Consider the following 22,231-nt stretch of genomic DNA (forward strand, 5'->3'; position numbering starts at 1 on the left):
GGTTGAATGGCCTCCTGCAGCAGTCTCTGGTTCAGTCCCCCGAGGAAAGCAAAACCTTGGCTGTACCGTGTGGACCCAGTGCCTCTGTCAGCCAGAGATGAACTTCCCTGTATATCCCCACAGTGTCTGTAGAACTGTACCCCAGTGAGAGTCAGTGTGTGCGGAACTGTATCCCAGTGAGAGTCAGTGTGTGCGGAACTGTATCCCAGTGAGAGTCAGTGTGTGCGGAACTGTACCCCAGTGATGGTCAGTGTGTGTGGAACTGTACCCCAGTGAGAGTCAGTGTGTGTGGAACTGTACCCCAGTGAGAGTCAGTGTGTGTGGAACTGTACCCCAGTGATGGTCAGTGTGAGTGGAACTGTACCCCAGTGAGAGTCAGTGTGTGTGGAACTGTATCCCAGTGAGAGTCAGTGTGTGCGGAACTGTATCCCAGTGAGAGTCAGTGTGTGTGGAACTGTATCCCAGTGAGAGTCAGTGTGTGTGGAACTGTACCCCAGTGAGAGTCAGTGTGTGCGGAACTGTATCCCAGTGAGAGTCAGTGTGTGTGGAACTGTACCCCAGTGATGGTCAGTGTGTGTTGAACTGTACCCCAGTGAGAGTCAGTGTGTGTGGAACTGTACCCCAGTGAGAGTCAGTGTGTGTGGAACTGTACCCCAGTGATGGTCAGTGTGAGTGGAACTGTACCCCAGTGAGAGTCAGTATGTATGGAACCCGTACCCCAGTGAGAGTCGGTGTGTGTGGAAGTGTATCGCAATGAGAGTCAGTGTGTGTGGAACTGTATCCCAGTGAGAGTCAGTGTGTGTGGAACTGTATCGCAATGAGAGTCAGTGTGTGTGGAACTATATCCCAGTGAGAGTCAGTGTGTGTGGAACTGTACCCCAGTGAGAGTCAGTGTGTGTGGAACTGTGTCCCAGTGAGAGTCAGTGTGTGTGGAACTGTACCCCAGTGAGAGTCAGTGTGTGTGGAACTGTATCCCAGTGAGAGTCAGTGTGTGTGGAACTGTACCCCAGTGAGAGTCAGTGTGTGTGGAACCCGTACCCCAGTGAGAGTCAGTGTGTGGAACTGTATCCCAGTGAGAGTCAGTGTGTGTGGAACTGTATCCCAGTGAGAGTCAGTGTGTGTGGAACTGTACCCCAGTGAGAGTCAGTGTGTGTGGGACCTGTACCCCAGTGAGTGTCAGTGTGTGTGGAACTGTACCCCAGTGAGAGTCAGTGAAGCATGGGCGCTGGGGATAAATTTGGTGATGATGATGTTTGTTGTTCTGTTTTGGGGGAATTTCCTGGCTTAGATGTGTTTTGTTAATTGTAACGATAGAAGGTGGACATGCCTTTCTGGAACATTCTGGGTGTTGTTACTGTCAATGGGCTATGTGGGTGTTACGGTCAGTGTGCTTTGTGGGTGTTGTTACGGTCAGTGTGCTGTGTGGGTGTTACGGTCAGTGTGCTGTGTGGGTGTTGTTACGGTCAGTGTGCTGTGTGGGTGTTGTTATGGTCAGTGTGCTGTGTGGGTGTTACGGTCAGTGTGCTGTGTGGGTGTTGTTACGGTCAGTGTGCTGTGTGGGTGTTACGGTCAGTGTGCTGTGTGGGTGTTGTTACGGTCAGTGTGCTGTGTGGGTGTTACGGTCAGTGTGCTGTGTGGGTGTTCCGGTCAGTGTGCTGTGTGGGTGTTGTTATGGTCAGTGTGCTGTGTGGGTGTTGTTACGGTCAGTGTGCTGTGTGGGTGTTACGGTCAGTGTGCTGTGTGGGTGTTCCGGTCAGTGTGCTGTGTGGGTGTTACGGTCAGTGTGCTGTGTGGGTGTTGTTCCGGTCAGTGTGCTGTGTGGGTGTTGTTACGGTCAGTGTGCTGTGTGGGTGTTGTTACGGTCAGTGTGCTGTGTGGGTGTTGTTACGGTCAGTGTGCTGTGTGGGTGTTGTTCCGGTCAGTGTGCTGTGTGGGTGTTGTTACGGTCAGTGTGCTGTGTGGGTGTTGTTATGGTCAGTGTGCTGTGTGGGTGTTGTTACGGTCAGTGTGCTGTGTGGGTGTTACGGTCAGTGTGCTGTGTGGGTGTTCCGGTCAGTGTGCTGTGTGGGTGTTACGGTCAGTGTGCTGTGTGGGTGTTGTTCCGGTCAGTGTGCTGTGTGGGTGTTGTTACGGTCAGTGTGCTGTGTGGGTGTTGTTACGGTCAGTGTGCTGTGTGGGTGTTGTTACGGTCAGTGTGCTGTGTGGGTGTTACGGTCAGTGTGCTGTGTGGGTGTTGTTCCGGTCAGTGTGCTGTGTGGGTGTTGTTACGGTCAGTGTGCTGTGTGGGTGTTACGGTCAGTTTGCTGTGTGGGTGTTGTTACGGTCAGTGTGCTGTGTGGGTGTTGTTACGGTCAGTGTGCTGTGTGGGTGTTGTTACGGTCAGTGTGCTGTGTGGGTGTTCCGGTCAGTGTGCTGTGTGGGTGTTGTTACGGTCAGTGTGCTGTGTGGGTGTTGTTACGGTCAGTGTGCTGTGTGGGTGTTGTTCCGGTCAGTGTGCTGTGTGGGTGTTACGGTCAGTTTGCTGTGTGGGTGTTGTTACGGTCAGTGTGCTGTGTGGGTGTTACGGTCAGTTTGCTGTGTGGGTGTTGTTACGGTCAGTGTGCTGTGTGGGTGTTGTTCCGGTCAGTGTGCTGTGTGGGTGTTACGGTCAGTGTGCTGTGTGGGTGTTACGGTCAGTGTGCTGTGTGGGTGTTGTTCCGGTCAGTGTGCTGTGTGGGTGTTGTTACGGTCAGTGTGCTGTGTGGGTGTTGTTCCGGTCAGTGTGCTGTGTGGGTGTTGTTCCGGTCAGTGTGCTGTGTGGGTGTTACGGTCAGTGTGCTGTGTGGGTGTTGTGACGGTCAGTGTGCTGTGTGGGTGTTACGGTCAGTGTGCTGTGTGGGTGTTACGGTCAGTGTGCTGTGTGGGTGTTACGGTCAGTGTGCTGTGTGGGTGTTGTTACGGTCAGTGTGCTGTGTGGGTGTTGTTCCGGTCAGTGTGCTGTGTGGGTGTTACGGTCAGTGTGCTGTGTGGGTGTTGTGACGGTCAGTGTGCTGTGTGGGTGTTACGGTCAGTGTGCTGTGTGGGTGTTACGGTCAGTGTGCTGTGTGGGTGTTGTTACGGTCAGTGTGCTGTGTGTGTGTTACGGTCAGTGTGCTGTGTGGGTGTTGTTACGGTCAGTGTGCTGTGTGGGTGTTGTTACGGTCAGTGTGCTGTGTGGGTGTTCCGGTCAGTGTGCTGTGTGGGTGTTACGGTCAGTTTGCTGTGTGGGTGTTGTTACGGTCAGTGTGCTGTGTGGGTGTTGTTACGGTCAGTGTGCTGTGTGGGTGTTACGGTCAGTGTGCTGTGTGGGTGTTACGGTCAGTGTGCTGTGTGGGTGTTGTTACGGTCAGTGTGCTGTGTGGGTGTTACGGTCAGTGTGCTGTGTGGGTGTTGTTACGGTCAGTGTGCTGTGTGGGTGTTGTTACGGTCAGTGTGCTGTGTGGGTGTTACGGTCAGTGTGCTGTGTGGGTGTTGTTACGGTCAGTGTGCTGTGTGGGTGTTACGGTCAGTTTGCTGTGTGGGTGTTGTTCCGGTCAGTGTGCTGTGTGGGTGTTACGGTCAGTGTGCTGTGTGGGTGTTACGGTCAGTGTGCTGTGTGGGTGTTACGGTCAGTGTGCTGTGTGGGTGTTACGGTCAGTTTGCTGGTCTCTCTCTGAGTGATGATGGTGTAATTTCAGAAAGAGCGTGATCTGGAGCTGGCCGCTCGGATTGGACAGTCGCTCCTCAAACAGAACCGCGTCCTGACCGCCAACAACGAGTACCTGGAGGAACAGCTGCAACGCCTCAACGACGAGGTGAGACTCTGCGTCTGATTGGACACAATCATCCCTGTCCAATCTCAGAGCCTCGCTTCAATGCCTAAAACCCTGATGTCTGACTCAGAGCGCGCAGTGGGCAGGCTGACGTGCCACCCCCACTAACTCCACCCCACCACCTCCCCGACCCCTACACCCTGTCCACCGCCCCCTTACGGCACCCCCCCCCCCCCCAACCCAATCTGTTGAAGCTGGGAACATTGCTGCTGTCTCACACACTAACCGAGGTCTCAGCTCTCGCTCACGGTGCAACACACTCCCCTCTAATAGGGTTCAAGCCCCATCCTTTGCGGACGAACGCTCCCTATGCAGTCCTGAGAGAGTGCGACATTGCCAGAGGTGCCGCCTCTCAGAGGAGACACTGGACTGAGGCCTTCACCGCTCTCGGTGGACGTGAAAGAGCATCACTCAGAGAGGCAGCGCGATTCTCCCTGGAGTCCAGCCGGTGTTTAATCTTCAAACAACACCAGAATGACAGAATACTCAGAGATACTGAAACATAACCCCTCCTGCCCCTCATGCTGTTCACACTTTCCTTCCGCAGGTTGCTCAGCTGAAGCACGAGGTGTGTATGAGAGATGACCTTCTCCAGCTTTACACCAACAGCACAGAGGACACTGAGCACAACTCATCCTGCGGCAGCCCGTGAGTAACCCCCTCCCCCCCCCCGAACCCAGCCCAGACTGGGTCTGCTGCCCACACCACTCCATTCCCCCACCCTCCCCCACTCCCTTCCCCACTCCCTCCCCCACTCCCTCCCCCACTCCCTCCCCCACTCCCTCCCCCACTCCCTCCCCTACTCCCTCCCCCACTCCCTCCCCCACTCCCTCCCCCACTCCCTCCCCCACTCCCTCCCCTACTCCCTCCCCCACTCCCTCCTCTACTCCCTCCCCCACTCCCTCCCCTACTCCCTCCCCCACCCCATCTCCCACCCCATCCCCCACCCTCCCCACTCCCTCCCCCACTCCCTCCCCTACTCCCTCCCCCACTCCCTCCCCTACTCCCTCCCCCACTCCCTCCCCCACTCCCTCCCCTACTCCCTCCCCCACTCCATCTCCCACCCCATCCCCCACCCTCCCCACTCCCTCCCCCACTCCCTCCCCCATTCCCTCCCCCACTCCCTCCTCTACTCCCTCCTCTACTCCCTCCCCCACCCCATCCCCCACTCCCTCCCCCACCCCATCCCACTCCCAAACCCCTCTCCCAATGCTATCAACTCCAGTCTCTCCAACTCTCCCATACGTGCTGCTGATCCTATCCTGCTGTTTGCCTCATCCTTCACTCCCTACCCTCATTCTCCCCCTCTACCTCTACCCCCGCTTTCTCTCTCCCCTCCACACTCCTCCTCCAGCCTGTTGCTCCTCTCACACTCGAGTCTCTCACACTCGAGTCTCTCACACTCGGGTCTCTCACACTCGAGTCTCTCACACTCGAGTCTCTCACATTCGCACATTCTCACATACGGAGGCCGTTCCCTGGTTATCCAATCAGCAGTGTGTGTTTGGAGGTTGATTTGCCCATTTCTCCGCTGCAGGTTAAGGAGGAGTGAATCCTCCGTCTCTCTGCAGAATTACATCCACTTCGAGCTCCTACAACAGAAACTCTGCAGCTTGGAGGATGAGAACCAACAACTTAGACATAAGGTAATCTTGCACCCTTCCCTTGTGCCCTGCGCCCTGCCCCCTGCCCCCTGCCCCCTGCCCCCTGCCCCTGCCCCCTGCCCCCTGCCCCCTGCCCCTGCCCCCTGCCCCCTGCCCCTGCCCCCTGCCCCTGCCTCCTGCCCCCTGCCCCTGCGCCCTGCCCCTGCGCCCTGCCCCCTGCCCCTGCCCCTGCGCCCTGCCCCCTGCCCCTGCGCCCTGCCCCCTGCCCCTGCCTCCTGCCCCCTGCCCCTGCCCCTGCCCCCTGTCCCCTACACCCTGCCCCCTGCACCCTGCCCCCTGCACCCTGCCCCCTGCCCCCTGCCCCCTGCCCCCTGCCCCCTGTCCCCTGCACCCTGCCCCTGCCTCCTGCCCCCTGCCCCTGCCCCTGCCCCCTGTCCCCTACACCCTGCCCCCTGCACCCTGCCCCCTGCACCCTGCCCCCTGCCCCCTGCCCCCTGTCCCCTACACCCTGCCCCCTGCACCCTGCCCCCTGCGCCTTGCACCCTGAACACCGAGGCCTGGGAATCAGGACCGTACAGTGTGTGTGTCTGGGACGGGTCAGTGTGTGTGTCTGGGACGGGTCAGTGTGTGTGTCTGGGACGGGTCAGTGTGTGTGTCTGGGACGGGTCAGTGTGTGTGTTTGGGACGGGTCAGTGTGTGTGTGTCTGGGACGGGTCAGTGTGTGTGTTTGGGACGGGTCAGTGTGTGTGTTTGGGACGGGTCAGTGTGTGTGTCTGGGACGGGTCAGTGTGTGTGTCTGGGACGGGTCAGTGTGTGTGTGTCTGGGACGGGTCAGTGTGTGTGTGTCTGGGACGGGTCAGTGTGTGTGTGTCTGGGACGGGTCAGTGTGTGTGTCTGGGACGGGTCAGTGTGTGTGTGTCTGGGACGGGTCAGTGTGTGTGTGTCTGGGACGGGTCAGTGTGTGTGTCTGGGACGGGTCAGTGTGTGTGTGTTTGGGACGGGTCAGTGTGTGTGTTTGGGACGGGTCAGTGTGTGTGTGTCTGGGACGGGTCAGTGTGTGTGTGTCTGGGACGGGTCAGTGTGTGTGTGTCTGGGACGGGTCAGTGTGTGTGTGTCTGGGACGGGTCAGTGTGTGTGTGTCTGGGACGGGTCAGTGTGTGTGTCTGGGACGGGTCAGTGTGTGTGTGTCTGGGACGGGTCAGTGTGTGTGTGTCTGGGACGGGTCAGTGTGTGTGTCTGGGACGGGTCAGTGTGTGTGTGTTTGGGACGGGTCAGTGTGTGTGTCTGGGACGGGTCAGTGTGTGTGTGTTTGGGACGGGTCAGTGTGTGTGTCTGGGACGGGTCAGTGTGTGTGTGTCTGGGACGGGTCAGTGTGTGTGTGTCTGGGACGGGTCAGTGTGTGTGTGTCTGGGACGGGTCAGTGTGTGTGTCTGGGACGGGTCAGTGTGTGTGTTTGGGACGGGTCAGTGTGTGTGTCTGGGATGGGTCAGTGTGTGTGTTTGGGACGGGTCAGTGTGTGTGTTTGGGACGGGTCAGTGTGTGTGTTTGGGACGGGTCAGTGTGTGTGTGTCTGGGATGGGTCAGTGTGTGTGTGTTTGGGACGGGTCAGTGTGTGTGTCTGGGACGGGTCAGTGTGTGTGTTTGGGATGGGTCAGTGTGTGTGTTTGGGACGGGTCAGTGTGTGTGTCTGGGACGGGTCAGTGTGTGTGTTTGGGACGGGTCAGTGTGTGTGTTTGGGACGGGTCAGTGTGTGTGTCTGGGACGGGTCAGTGTGTGCGTCTGGGACGGGTCAGTGTGTGTGTTTGGGACGGGTCAGTGTGTGTGTCTGGGATGGGTCAGTGTGTGTGTTTGGGACGGGTCAGTGTGTGTGTTTGGGACGGGTCAGTGTGTGTGTTTGGGACGGGTCAGTGTGTGTGTGTCTGGGATGGGTGTGTGTGTGTGTGTTTGGGACGGGTCAGTGTGTGTGTCTGGGACGGGTCAGTGTGTGTGTTTGGGATGGGTCAGTGTGTGTGTTTGGGACGGGTCAGTGTGTGTGTCTGGGACGGGTCAGTGTGTGTGTTTGGGACGGGTCAGTGTGTGTGTCTGGGATGGGTCAGTGTGTGTGTTTGGGACGGGTCAGTGTGTGTGTTTGGGACGGGTCAGTGTGTGTGTTTGGGACGGGTCAGTGTGTGTGTGTTTGGGACGGGTCAGTGTGTGTGTTTGGGACGGGTCAGTGTGTGTGTTTGGGACGGGTCAGTGTGTGTGTCTGGGACGGGTCAGTGTGTGTGTCTGGGACGGGTCAGTGTGTGTGTTTGGGATGGGTCAGTGTGTGTGTTTGGGATGGGTCAGTGTGTGTGTTTGGGATGGGTCAGTGTGTGTGTTTGGGACGGGTCAGTGTGTGTGTTTGGGACGGGTCAGTGTGTGTGTGTTTGGGACGGGTCAGTGTGTGTGTTTGGGACGGGTCAGTGTGTGTGTTTGGGACGGGTCAGTGTGTGTGTCTGGGACGGGTCAGTGTGTGTGTTTGGGACGGGTCAGTGTGTGTGTCTGGGATGGGTCAGTGTGTGTGTGTTTGGGACGGGTCAGTGTGTGTGTGTTTGGGACGGGTCAGTGTGTGTGTGTTTGGGACGGTTCAGTGTGTGTGTGTTTGGGACGGGTCAGTATGTGTGTTTGGGACAGGTCAGTGTGTGTGTGTGTCTGGGACGGGTCAGTGTGTGTGTCTGGGACGGGTCAGTGTGTGTGTTTGGGACGGGTCAGTGTGTGTGTCTGGGATGGGTCAGTGTGTGTGTTTGGGACGGGTCAGTGTGTGTGTGTCTGGGATGGGTCAGTGTGTGTGTGTTTGGGACGGGTCAGTGTGTGTGTCTGGGACGGGCAGTGTGTGTGTTTGGGACGGGTCAGTGTGTGTGTCTGGGACGGGTCAGTGTGTGTGTTTGGGACGGGTCAGTGTGTGTGTTTGGGACGGGTCAGTGTGTGTGTGTCTGGGATGGGTCAGTGTGTGTGTGTCTGGGACGGGTCAGTGTGTGTGTGTTTGGGACTGGTCAGTGTGTGTGTGTCTGGGACGGGTCAGTGTGTGTGTGTCTGGGACGGGTCAGTGTGTGTGTGTCTGGGACGGGTCAGTGTGTGTGTGTCTGGGACGGGTCAGTGTGTGTGTCTGGGACGGGTCAGTGTGTGTGTGTCTGGGACGGGTCAGTGTGTGTGTGTCTGGGACGGGTCAGTGTGTGTGTCTGGGACGGGTCAGTGTGTGTGTGTTTGGGACGGGTCAGTGTGTGTGTCTGGGACGGGTCAGTGTGTGTGTGTTTGGGACGGGTCAGTGTGTGTGTCTGGGACGGGTCAGTGTGTGTGTGTCTGGGACGGGTCAGTGTGTGTGTGTCTGGGACGGGTCAGTGTGTGTGTGTCTGGGACGGGTCAGTGTGTGTGTCTGGGACGGGTCAGTGTGTGTGTTTGGGACGGGTCAGTGTGTGTGTCTGGGATGGGTCAGTGTGTGTGTTTGGGACGGGTCAGTGTGTGTGTTTGGGACGGGTCAGTGTGTGTGTTTGGGACGGGTCAGTGTGTGTGTGTCTGGGATGGGTCAGTGTGTGTGTGTTTGGGACGGGTCAGTGTGTGTGTCTGGGACGGGTCAGTGTGTGTGTTTGGGATGGGTCAGTGTGTGTGTTTGGGACGGGTCAGTGTGTGTGTCTGGGACGGGTCAGTGTGTGTGTTTGGGACGGGTCAGTGTGTGTGTTTGGGACGGGTCAGTGTGTGTGTCTGGGACGGGTCAGTGTGTGCGTCTGGGACGGGTCAGTGTGTGTGTTTGGGACGGGTCAGTGTGTGTGTCTGGGATGGGTCAGTGTGTGTGTTTGGGACGGGTCAGTGTGTGTGTTTGGGACGGGTCAGTGTGTGTGTTTGGGACGGGTCAGTGTGTGTGTGTCTGGGATGGGTGTGTGTGTGTGTGTTTGGGACGGGTCAGTGTGTGTGTCTGGGACGGGTCAGTGTGTGTGTTTGGGATGGGTCAGTGTGTGTGTTTGGGACGGGTCAGTGTGTGTGTCTGGGACGGGTCAGTGTGTGTGTTTGGGACGGGTCAGTGTGTGTGTCTGGGATGGGTCAGTGTGTGTGTTTGGGACGGGTCAGTGTGTGTGTTTGGGACGGGTCAGTGTGTGTGTTTGGGACGGGTCAGTGTGTGTGTGTTTGGGACGGGTCAGTGTGTGTGTTTGGGACGGGTCAGTGTGTGTGTTTGGGACGGGTCAGTGTGTGTGTCTGGGACGGGTCAGTGTGTGTGTCTGGGACGGGTCAGTGTGTGTGTTTGGGATGGGTCAGTGTGTGTGTTTGGGATGGGTCAGTGTGTGTGTTTGGGATGGGTCAGTGTGTGTGTTTGGGACGGGTCAGTGTGTGTGTTTGGGACGGGTCAGTGTGTGTGTGTTTGGGACGGGTCAGTGTGTGTGTTTGGGACGGGTCAGTGTGTGTGTTTGGGACGGGTCAGTGTGTGTGTCTGGGACGGGTCAGTGTGTGTGTTTGGGACGGGTCAGTGTGTGTGTCTGGGATGGGTCAGTGTGTGTGTGTTTGGGACGGGTCAGTGTGTGTGTGTTTGGGACGGGTCAGTGTGTGTGTGTTTGGGACGGTTCAGTGTGTGTGTGTTTGGGACGGGTCAGTATGTGTGTTTGGGACAGGTCAGTGTGTGTGTGTGTCTGGGACGGGTCAGTGTGTGTGTCTGGGACGGGTCAGTGTGTGTGTTTGGGACGGGTCAGTGTGTGTGTCTGGGATGGGTCAGTGTGTGTGTTTGGGACGGGTCAGTGTGTGTGTGTCTGGGATGGGTCAGTGTGTGTGTGTTTGGGACGGGTCAGTGTGTGTGTCTGGGACGGGCAGTGTGTGTGTTTGGGACGGGTCAGTGTGTGTGTCTGGGACGGGTCAGTGTGTGTGTTTGGGACGGGTCAGTGTGTGTGTTTGGGACGGGTCAGTGTGTGTGTGTCTGGGATGGGTCAGTGTGTGTGTGTCTGGGACGGGTCAGTGTGTGTGTGTTTGGGACTGGTCAGTGTGTGTGTTTGGGATGGGTCAGTGTGTGTGTGTTTGGGACGGGTCAGTGTGTGTGTTTGGGACGGGTCAGTGTGTGTGTGTTTGGGACGGGTCAGTGTGTGTGTTTGGGATGGGTCAGTGTGTGTGTCTGGGACGGGTCAGTGTGTGTGTTTGGGACGGGTCAGTGTGTGTGTCTGGGATGGGTCAGTGTGTGTGTTTGGGACTGGTCAGTGTGTGTGTGTCTGGGATGGGTCAGTGTGTGTGTGTCTGGGACGGGTCAGTGTGTGTGTGTTTGGGACGGGTCAGTGTGTGTGTGTTTGGGACGGGTCAGTATGTGTGTTTGGGACAGGTCAGTGTGTGTGTGTGTCTGGGACGGGTCAGTGTGTGTCTGGGACGGGTCAGTGTGTGTGTTTGGGATGGGTCAGTGTGTGTGTCTGGGATGGGTCAGTGTGTGTGTCTGGGATGGGTCAGTGTGTGTGTTTGGGACGGGTCAGTGTGTGTGTGTCTGGGATGGGTCAGTGTGTGTGTTTGGGATGGGTCAGTGTGTGTGTGTGTTTGGGACGGGTCAGTGTGTGTGTTTGGGACGGGTCAGTGTGTGTGTCTGGGACGGGTCAGTGTGTGTGTTTGGGACGGGTCAGTGTGTGTGTCTGGGATGGGTCAGTGTGTGTGTCTGGGATGGGTCAGTGTGTGTGTTTGGGACGGGTCAGTGTGTGTGTTTGGGATGGGTCAGTGTGTGTGTGTCTGGGATGGGTCAGTGTGTGTGTTTGGGATGGGTCAGTGTGTGTGTCTGGGATGGGTCAGTGTGTGTGTTTGGGATGGATCAGTGTGTGTGTGTCTGGGATGGGTCAGTGTGTGTGTTTGGGACGGGTCAGTGTGTGTGTTTGGGACGGGTCAGTGTGTGTGTCTGGGACGGGTCAGTGTGTGTGTTTGGGACGGGTCAGTGTGTGTGTCTGGGATGGGTCAGTGTGTGTGTCTGGGATGGGTCAGTGTGTGTGTCTGGGACGGGTCAGTGTGTGTGTTTGGGATGGGTCAGTGTGTGTGTCTGGGACGGGTCAGTGTGTGTGTCTGGGATGGGTCAGTGTGTGTGTCTGGGATGGGTCAGTGTGTGTGTTTGGGACGGGTCAGTGTGTGTGTCTGGGATGGGTCAGTGTGTGTGTTTGGGATGGGTCAGTGTGTGTGTGTTTGGGATGGGTCAGTGTGTGTGTTTGGGACGGGTCAGTGTGTGTGTGTTTGGGATGGGTCAGTGTGTGTGTTTGGGACGGGTCAGTGTGTGTGTTTGGGACGGGTCAGTGTGTGTGTTTGGGACGGGTCAGTGTGTGTGTGTCTGGGATGGGTCAGTGTGTGTGTTTGGGATGGGTCAGTGTGTGTGTGTTTGGGACGGGTCAGTGTGTGTGTGTCTGGGTTGGGTCAGTGTGTGTGTTTGGGACGGGTCAGTGTGTGTGTGTCTGGGATGGGTCAGTGTGTGTGTTTGGAATGGGTCAGTGTGTGTGTTTGGGACGGGTCAGTGTGTGTGTTTGGGACGGGTCAGTGTGTGTGTGTTTGGGACGGGTCAGTGTGTGTGTTTGGGATGGGTCAGTGTGTGTGTTTGGGACTGGTCAGTGTGTGTGTGTCTGGGATGGGTCACTGTGTGTGTTTGGGATGGGTCAGTGTGTGTGTTTGGGATGGGTCAGTGTGTGTGTCTGGGACGGGTCAGTGTGTGTGTTTGGGACGGGTCAGTGTGCGTGTTTGGGACGGGTCAGTGTGTGTGTTTGGGATGGGTCAGTGTGTGTGTGTTTGGGATGGGTCAGTGTCTGTGTTTGGGACGGGTCAGTGTGTGTGTGTTTGGGACGGGTCAGTGTGTGTGTTTGGGACGGGTCAGTGTGTGTGTTTGGGATGGGTCAGTGTGTGTGTTTGGGACGGGTCAGTGTGTGTCTGGGACGGGTCAGTGTGTGTGTTTGGGACGGGTCAGTGTGTGTGTTTGGGACGGGTCAGTGTGTGTGTTTGGGACGGGTCAGTGTGTGTGTTTGGGACGGGTCAGTGTGTGTGTTTGGGACGGGTCAGTGTGTGTGTTTGGGACGGGTCAGTGTGTGTGTTTGGGACGGGTCAGTGTGTGTGTTTGGGACGGGTCAGTGTGTGTGTTTGGGACGGGTCAGTGTGTGTGTTTGGGATGGGTCAGTGTGTGTGTTTGGGACGGGTCAGTGTGTGTGTTTGGGACGGGTCAGTGTGTGTGTTTGGGACGGGTCAGTGTGTGTGTTTGGGACGGGTCAGTGTGTGTGTTTGGGACGGGTCAGTGTGTGTGTTTGGGATGGGTCAGTGTGTGTGTCTGGGACGGGTCAGTGTGTGTGTTTGGGACGGGTCAGTGTGTGTGTTTGGGACGGGTCAGTGTGTGTGTTTGGGACGGGTCAGTGTGTGTGTGTTTGGGATGGGTCAGTGTGTGTGTTTGGGACGGGTCAGTGTGTGTGTCTGGGAAGGGTCAGTGTGTGTGTTTGGGACGGGTCAGTGTGTGTGTTTGGGACGGGTCAGTGTGTGTGTTTGGGACGGGTCAGTGTGTGTGTTTGGGACGGGTCAGTGTGTGTGTGTTTGGGACGGGTCAGTGTGTGTGTGTTTGGGACGGGTCAGTGTGTGTGTGTTTGGGACGGGTCAGTGTGTGTGTGTGTTTGGGACGGGTCAGTGTGTGTGTGTTTGGGACGGGTCAGTGTGTGTGTGTGTTTGGGACGGGTCAGTGTGTGTGTGTTTGGGACGGGTCAGTGTGTGTGTGTTTGGGACGGGTCAGTGTGTGTGTGTTTGGGACGGGTCAGTGTGTGTGTTTGGGACGGGTCAGTGTGTGTGTCTGGGACGGGTCAGTGTAAATTTGGTTGAAGCTGAGGTATAGAGGGGGTGTAATTAGATTTCTCTCTCTGGTGGATAGGTGCCCAGCTAGCGGGTGTGATGTAGACACGTGGAGGGTGATTCTCCCATTGTGGAGGCAAAACATTTCACCTCCTGAGGAGTTCGGGATACCTGAAAATGCAGGCACGGAAACTGACAATGAAATAGTGGAAATATTGCAGGGCCCCTGTTCACCGAAACCTTTCGGCATCACTGCAAAGTTTAGGTTTCGTAAACATAACCTACAAGAAGGTGAATCGATTTCAGTTTGGAACTACCTGGAAAAGACCGGCTGGACACTGCAAATTCAGGGATATATTAAACCAAACCAACAGAGACAGATTAGTCTGTGGTTTAAGGAGCAAGGCTATTCAAAAGTGGTTCTTAACCAGATGCAACCTACTCTGTGTGGTGAACCATCGTTGGTTCCCACTGGATAGTACTGAGCCAGGGTCTGGCCAGTACTACAAGTATGTATATATGTTGCTGTTGGGGTTAGGGATGGGTTGTTCTACTTGTTTGGAGCTTTGGAAGTTGCTGTATCCAGAATTAGCAGCCAAACAATACAAGCACAAGATGTCAGCTGAAACTCAAACTCGGACACAGACTCACACTTGCCTCGGGTGTGCAAAGTCCGGGCACTCAGCAGCAGGCTGTTGGTGCAGAGACATGGGCCGGAACTCTACCACCTCGCCCGGCACGGAATCGGAGCGGGCGAGGGTCCGACAACGGAAATCTCCGTTGACCTCAGGCGGGAATTTCCGGTCTTGCCCGAGCAAAGCTGTAATATCCCGCCCGTCATGTGGAGGAATTGTGGCAGAAAGGGCTACATTGACTGTGCCTGCTAGGAAAAAGAAACCAGCTTCAGGCAAAAGTTGCAGAATGCAAGAACCGGATAAATCAAATGGGAAGCTGAATAAAGGAAAAAGTGTCTGTGAGAAGGACTCGATTCCCAGCCAAAGATGAACTGTCATTAAGGGTAGTGGACATTGCTGGGGAAACAAACTGTTTTGGGGTCACTCCATTGCCTACTGGACAGCTGGTGCAGATAGAGGTACACACTGGGGCAGCACTCTCACTACTGTCAGAGACTGTTTATCGAGAAATGTGTTGCCTGGTATGGAGGGCATTAGCTATGAGGAGAGGTTGGAGAATCTTGATTTGTTCTCACTGGAACGACGGAGGTTGAGGGGCAACCTGATAGAAGTCTACAAGATTATGAGGGGCATGGACAGAGTGGAAAGTCAGAAGCTTTTTCCTAGGGTGGAAGAGTCAATTAAGATGTGAGGGGCATGGTTTAAAGGAGATGTACAAGGCAAGTTTTTTACTCAGAAGGTGGTGGATGCCTGGAACTCGCAGCCGGGGGAGGTAGTGGAAGCAGATACGATAGTGACTTTTTAAGGGGCGTCTGGACAAATACATGAGTAGGATGGGAATGGAGGGATATGGTCCCCGGAAGGGTAGAGGGTTTTAGTTCAGTCAGGCAGCATGGTTGGTGCAGGCTTGGAGGGCCTGACCTGTGCTGTAATTTTCTTTGTTCTTTGTTCTTTGAAAAGCTTTGACATATTTCTCTGAAACCCTGGAAGATAGTGTTAAAAGCTTACACTGGAGAAGTGCTTCCATTTGTGAACGGTAACCAGACAACAAGGTTCATTGTCTAAACATTTGAGTCAATTTCTGCCCACGTAAAGGATTACTGCTCACTCGACAGTCCAGGTTTCTCTGGCATTGCTATTGGGTAAACGTCAACTAAGCGCATCATTCGATTTGCCAATACCACCCTTAGTGTTGCAAGATCTGTAGGTTGGGGGGATTAGCAAGGTAAATATGTGGGGTTACGGGGATAGGGCCTGGGTGGGATTGTGTCGGTGCAGGCTCGAAGGGCTGAATGGCCTCCTTCTGCACTGTAGGGATTCTAGGATAATAAGATTTGGGGCCAAGTGTTCCACTTATCTGTTTATGATCTTACTTATCCAAAGTAGTATTGTACTTTATTGCGAGTTACCATCATAAACACCCTGAAGACAGAGACTTGTAGATCTATGTAATCTTCATTAGTAACTTCACATTGATGTGGAGGGAGTCGACCATGTTTATGTTCGATCAACTTTCCTCTTAGAAAATGTTGTTTGTTGTAGGTTTTACTGGAAACTAAGTTTAAAATTAATTTCTTGGTTCTGTCCCATGGATTATAGCTCTAATTCCTTCTAGAGGATCAAATCTGCAGGGAAATTCCAGACAGGTGCAAACAGGGAGTGGTGTATTGGATTTGTCACTGGAACAGTAATCCAGGGACCCGGAGAAATGCTCCAGGGACCCGGGTTTGATGAATTAGAAGGCAGATAGTGGAATTTGAATTCAATAAAAATCTAGTGAAGACTATGAAACCATTGTTGTAAAAATCCACCTGGCTCACTAATGTCCTTTAGGGAAGGAACTGTGTCATCCATATCCTTGTCTGGCCGACATGTGACATCAGACTTACACCGATGTTGATATTTAAATGCCCCTCTGAAATGCCACGCAGTTCAAAGATGGGCAATAAATACTCGCTCAGCCAGTGATGTCCACATGCCAGGAACGCATTTTTAAAAAATGCAGTAGTTATAATGGGGGACTTAAATTACCGGAATATAGACTGGGCTAGTGGGCAAGTGGTAAGGGGTAGTGGTAGAATGTGTTCAGAGAACTTTTCTACAGCAGTTTCTGTTCAATCCAGCAAATAAAGAGACACTGTGGGACCTGGAAATGAGGTGGGCCAGGTAGACCAAGGGTCAGTGTGGGAATATTTAGGAAAGAGTGATCATTGTATCATAATGTTCAGGATGACGGTGGAAAAGGACAGTAGAGTCATAGAGTCATAGAGGTTTACAGCATGGAAACAGGCCCTTCGGCCCAACTTGTCCATGCTTTTTCTTTAAACCCCTAATCTAATCCCAATTGCCCACATTTGGCCCATATCCCTCTATACCCATCTTACCCATGTAACTACCTAAATGCTTTTTAAAAGACAACATTGTACCCGCCTCTACTACTACCTCTGGCAGCTTGTTCCAGACACTCACCACCCTCTGTGTGAAATAATTGCCCCTCTGGACACTTTTGTATCTCTCCCCTCTCACCTTAAACCTATGCCCTCTAGTTTTAGACTCCCCTACTTTTGGGAAAAGATATTGACTATCTAGCTGATCTGTGCCCCTCATTATTTTATGGACCTCTATAAGGTCACCCCTCAGCCTCCTACGCTCCAGAGAAAAAAGTCCCAATCTATCCAGCCTCTCCTTATAACTCAAACCATCAAGTCCAGGTAGCATCCTAGTAAATCTTTTCTGCACTCTTTCTAGTTTAATAATATCCTTTCTATAATAGGGTGACCAGAATTGCACACAGTATTCCAAGTGTGGCCTTACCAATGTCTTGTACAACTTCAACCAGACGTCCCAACTCCTATATTCAATGTTCTGACCGATGAAACCAAGCATGCCGAATGCCTTCTTCACCACTCTGTCCACCTGTGACTCCACTTTCAAGGAGCTATGAACATGTACCCCTAGATCTCTTTGTTCTGTAACTCTCCCCAATGCCCTATCATTAACTGAGTAAGTCCTGTCCTGGTTCAATCTACCAAAATGCATCACCTCACATTTGTCTAAATTAAACCCCATCTGCCATTAGTCAGCCCACTGGCCCAATTGATCAAGACCCTGTTGCAATCGAAAATAACTTTCTTCACTGTCACTATGCCACCAATTTTGGTGTCATCTGCAAACTTACTAACCATGCCTCCTATATTCTCATCCAAATCATTAATATAAATGACAAATAGCAGTGGACCCAGCACTGATCCCTGAGGCACACCGCTGGTCACAGGCCTCCAGTTTGAAAAATAACCCCCTACAACCACCCTCTGGCTTCTGTCAAGAAGCCAATTTTGTATCCGTCTGGCCACCTCACCCTAGATCCCGTGAGATTAAGCCTTATGCAACAATCTACCATACTGTACCTTGTCAAAGGCTTTGCTAAAGTCCATGTAGACAACATCAACTGCACTGCCCTCATCTACCTTCTTGGTTACCCCTTCAAAAAACTCAATCAAATTTGTGAGATATGATTTTCCACTCACAAAGCCATGCTGACTGTCCCTAATCAGTCTTTGTGTCTCTAAATGCCTGTAGATCCTGTCTCTCAAAATACCTTCCAACAATTTACCCACCACAGATGTGAGGCTCACTGGCCTGTAGTTCCCAGGCTTTTCCCTGCAGCCCTTTTTAAACAAAAGCACAACATTTGCCACTCTCCAATCTTCAGGCACCTCACCTGTGACTATTGATGATTCAAATATCTCAGCCGGGGGATCCGCAATTTCCTCCCTAGCCTCCCACAATGTCCTGGGATACACTTCATCATGTCCCGGGGATTTATCTACCTTGATGCACTTTAAGACTTCCAACACCTCCTTCTCTGCAATATGTACACTCCTCAAGACATCAGTATTTATTTCCCCAAGTTCCCAAACATCCATGTTTTTCTCAACAGTAAATACTGATGAGAAATATTCATTTAGGATCTCACCCATTTCTTGTGACAATGCGCCACAGGTGTGCAATCCAGCGTGAGAGTAATTAACTGGGGCAGATCCAACTTCAGTGGGGCAAGAATAGAGCTGGGCCGGAAGACTGGAACTAAAGGCTGGTGGGAAAAACTGTAACTGAACACATGAGCACGCGCACACACACACACATGCAGGCATGTGCGTGCGTGCACACATGTGTGCATGCACACACGCATGCGCACACGCAAACATGCACGCACACGCACGCACCCGCATGCACACACACATGCGTGCGCACGCACACACGCACACACAAACATGCACACACAAACTCCAGCCAATGATTTGGTTTTATTGTGGTTGAAGTGTGACTTGTTTTCTTATTCTCTGCGTAGGCTACCCAGATATGTACAGAAACGCTGGAGTATGAGAGCAAGGAGCAGCAGCTGGTGATAGACTGCGCCAAGGAGCTGGGTGAGTTAAGATGAACACCAGCCTCAAGATTCCTCAAAGGGTATCAGGGCCTTGCAGAGGGTGCAGAGGAGACTCACCAGGATGGTGACAAAGATGAAGGCCTTCATTTACAGGGACACATTGGAGAAGCTGGGATTGTTCTCCTTGGAGCAAAGGGGGTTAAGGAGACGTGATAACCCTCCACAAGGTCCATGGGGAATCACTGATTGAGCTCCCTGTGCGGCGCATTGAGAATGAGTTCCCCTGGTAACAGGCAGTCACCTGCCCAGCTGGAACTCAGCACCTGAGCCTTTTCCTCGGGCAGCCCCAGGACTGGGCCTGCTGAATGGTCACCCTAGGCAGGGATTAGATGTGTGTGTACACCATGAGAGTGGTTTTACTTTGCATTCTGCAATAAACTCTGTTCCTTTCCAAACAGACTTCCTGAGTCATTACAGGAGAGATTTAATAGAAGTGTGGAAAAGCAGGAAGGCTTTAGATTAGGTAAATAAGGAGAAACTATTTCCAGTGGCAGCAGGGTTGGTAACCAGAGGATTTGGATCTAAGGCAACAGGAAAAAATGGGGAGATGAAAAGATTATTTTTATGCAGTGTTGTGTGAGCTGGAATGCGCTGCATTAAAGCAGATTCAATAATAACTTACAGAGAGGAATTGGATAAAAAATGAAGGGGAAATATTTGTTGGGATATGGGAAGAAGCAGGAAAGTGAGACTGATTGGATAGCTCTGTCAAAGGGTTAGTATGGGCCCAGTGGTCCAAATGGCCTCTTTCTGTTTTGTATCATTCTTTGATTCTCTCGAGCGTGTGACATGTGGTAATGTAGCTTCTGTGAAAGCATTGGCCTTCTGCTAATCTGCGATTCTCATCCAGGTTTAATATCTGAATATTTTCTATCAACACATCCACATGTTTTGATAGAAATTGTCGGTCATGCTGTAATTACTCATCCCGTCCAGTGGGGGCGTTGCAGCACCACCACCACATGACTGCAGTGTGACATGTTTACATGGACAGATCTGATGATAAAGGTGGAATTGGAGGTTAATCTCCAGGACGTTGTTGGGAGTGAAACCCAGCAGAGAATTCAGAGAATTTTCATTCTCTTTGAACATTTCTGTTTATTTATTATAAAAAGGATCAGTCAAATATCTTTAATTGGATAATGAAGGATTTGGGCCTGTGGCAGGGTGGGTGTGTCTGTGATTTATATTCCCGGTTCCTGTGCAATCTGATGCAATCCTCACTGATTGTCAATCTGTTCATGTTGATGTGGTTCCCCCCCCGGCTTCCCCCACTCCCAGCTTCCCCCCACCCCCAGCTTCCCCCCACCCCCAGCTACCCCCCACCCCCAGCTTCCCACCACCCCCAGCTTCCCACCACCCCCAGCTTCCCCCCACCCCCAGCTTCCCCCCACCTCCAGCTTCCCCCCACCCCCAGCTTCCCCCCACCCCCAGCTTCCCCCCACCTCCAGCTTCCCACCACCCCCAGCTTCCCCCCACCCCCAGCTTCCCCCCACCCCCAGCTTCCCCCCACTCCCAGCTTCCCCCCACTCCCAGCTTCCCCCCACCCCCAGCTTCCCCCCACCCCCAGCTTCCCCCCACCCCCAGCTTCCCCCCACCCCCAGCTTCCCACCACCCCCAGCTTCCCACCACCCCCAGCTTCCCCCCACCCCCAGCTTCCCCCCACCTCCAGCTTCCCCCCACCCCCAGCTTCCCCCCACCTCCAGCTTCCCCCCACCCCCAGCTTCCCCCCACCTCCAGCTTCCCCCCACCCCCAGCTTCCCCCACCCCCAGCTTCCCCCCACTCCCAGCTACCCCCCACTCCCAGCTTACCCCCCCCCCCCGGCTTCCCCCCCACCCCCCGCATCCCCCATGCTCTGACCCTCCTCCCCCTCTCTCTGACCCTCCTCCCACTCGCTCTATTCCCCTCCCCCTCGCTCTGACACCCCCTCCCCCTTGCTCCAACCCCTCTCCCTCTTGCTCTGTGCCCCCTCCCCCTCACTCTGATCACCCCCTCGCTCTGTCCCCCCACCCCTCCCCCTCGCTCTGTCCCCCCACCCCTCCCCCTCGCTCTGTCCCCCCACCCCTCCCCCTCGCTCTGATCCCCCCCTCGCTCTGTCCTCCTCCCCCTTGCTCTAACCCCCCTCCCCCTCACTCTGTCCCCCCCTCCCCCTCGCTCTGATTCCCCTCCCTCCCCCTCGCTCTGATTCCCCTCCCTCCCCCTCGCTCTGACCCCCCCTCCCCCTCGCTCTGACCCCCCCTCCCCCTCGCTCTGACCCCCCCTCCCCCTCGCTCTGACCCCCCCTCCCCCTCGCTCTGACCCCCCCCTCCCCCTCGCTCTGACCCCCCCCTCCCCCTCGCTCTGACCCCCCCCTCCCCCTCGCTCTGACCCCCCCCTCCCCCTCGCTCTGACCCCCCCCTCCCCCTCGCTCTGACCCCCCCCTCCCCCTCGCTCTGACCCCCCCTCCCCCTCGCTCTGACCCCCCCCTCCCCCTCGCTCTGACCCCCCCCTCCCCCTCGCTCTGACCCCCCCTCCCCCTCGCTCTGACCCCCCCCTCCCCCTCGCTCTGACCCCCCCCTCCCCCTCACTCTGACCCCCCCCTCCCCCTCGCTCTGACCCCCCCTCCCCCTCGCTCTGATCCCCCCCTCCCCCTCGCTCTGATCCCCCCCTCCCCCTCGCTCTGACCCCCCCTCCCCCTCGCTCTGACCCCCCCTCCCCCTCGCTCTGACCCCCCCTCCCCCTCGCTCTGATCACCCCCTCCCCCTCGCTCTGATCCCCTCCCCCTGTCCTCCTCCCCCTCGCTCTGTCCCCCCCCCTCCCTCCCCCTCGCTCTGTCCCCCCCCCTCCCCCTCCTCCTCGCTCTGATCCCCCGGTTATTCTGCATGGCTCTGATTTTGGTTGCAGTCAGTTTGGGAGCAGAGAATTTCCTGCCAAGCCTGACCACTTGCTGGCTCAGATACAGAACGACAGGAAATTCCGGGAACCCTATCCGGACTGGAGACCCCGGAATATCAGAAAATCTCAGCAGGTCTGACAGTATCTGTGGAGAGAGATTGGAGCCAACGTTTCGAATTTGGATGACACTTTTCACTCTGTTCTCTCTCCACAAACGCTGTCAGACCTGCTGAGATTTTCCAGCATTTTCTATTTTTGTTTCAGATTCCAGCATCCGCTGTATTTTGCCTCCACCCCGGAATATCGATTGTTTAGCTTTCATGTGTTTGAGGCAATTGTTTCTGTGTTTCTAATCCTTGCCCCATTCTCACTCTGCAAATCCATCTTGTGCTTTATGAAATGCCGATCCAGGGGAAAGCAATAATCAGCTCGCCGCCGTTTCGGAAGAGCTGGCTCGGAGGGTGGAGGACTCCGGCCGGCAGCAAGATGAAATCAGCCTCCTGCTCGCACAGGTGGTGGAACTACAACACAAATGCAAAACGGTATGTCGGCAATCCACCAATCCCATCCCAGCTCCAATAATCCACTGTAATGATTGGAATTTAATATCTGTTACTTTTCTGCAATCAGTGCACGACAGAAAATGAGGAGTTAACTCAATACCTTATCACATCAAGAGAGATTCAGGAGCAACTAAAGACAGAGGTGGGTAAAGGGCTCAGTAACCCCTCTCCCCCCAGCACCCTGTGTTACTGACTGTATCTCTACTGATGTTAATCCAGCTCCCTCACACTGTCACTCAGTAACCCCTCTCCCCCCAGCACCCTGTGTTACTGACTGTATCTCTACTGATGTTAATCCAGCTCCCTCACACTGTCACTCAGTAACCCCTCTCCCCCCAGCACCCTGTGTTACTGACTGTATCTGCACTGTTGTTAATCCAGTTCCCTCACACTGTCACTCAGTAACCCCTCTCCCCCCAGCACCCTGTGTTACTGACTGTATCTGCACTGTTGTTAATCCAGTTCCCTCACACTGTCACTCAGTAACCCCTCTCCCCCCAGCAC

General features: G+C 54.6%; 1 protein-coding gene across 1 annotated transcript in view; it reads left to right on the forward strand.

Moving 5' to 3' along the window:
* The window catches only part of LOC144500800 (trafficking kinesin-binding protein 1-like), a gene marked incomplete at its 5' end in the record, with an annotated part of 83,393 nt that overhangs the window by 21,466 nt on the left and 39,696 nt on the right, over window positions 1–22,231 (forward strand). Inside the window, 6 exons of the mRNA XM_078224264.1 lie at window positions 3,696–3,812; window positions 4,378–4,478; window positions 5,368–5,476; window positions 18,191–18,269; window positions 21,576–21,706; window positions 21,795–21,869. Of these exons, the coding sequence (XP_078080390.1) occupies window positions 3,696–3,812; window positions 4,378–4,478; window positions 5,368–5,476; window positions 18,191–18,269; window positions 21,576–21,706; window positions 21,795–21,869 (612 nt within the window). The remainder of the gene's footprint in view (window positions 1–3,695; window positions 3,813–4,377; window positions 4,479–5,367; window positions 5,477–18,190; window positions 18,270–21,575; window positions 21,707–21,794; window positions 21,870–22,231) is intronic.

The sequence above is a fragment of the Mustelus asterias genome, chromosome 11, assembly GCF_964213995.1.
Source record: "Mustelus asterias chromosome 11, sMusAst1.hap1.1, whole genome shotgun sequence".
Lineage (NCBI taxonomy): Eukaryota > Metazoa > Chordata > Chondrichthyes > Carcharhiniformes > Triakidae > Mustelus > Mustelus asterias.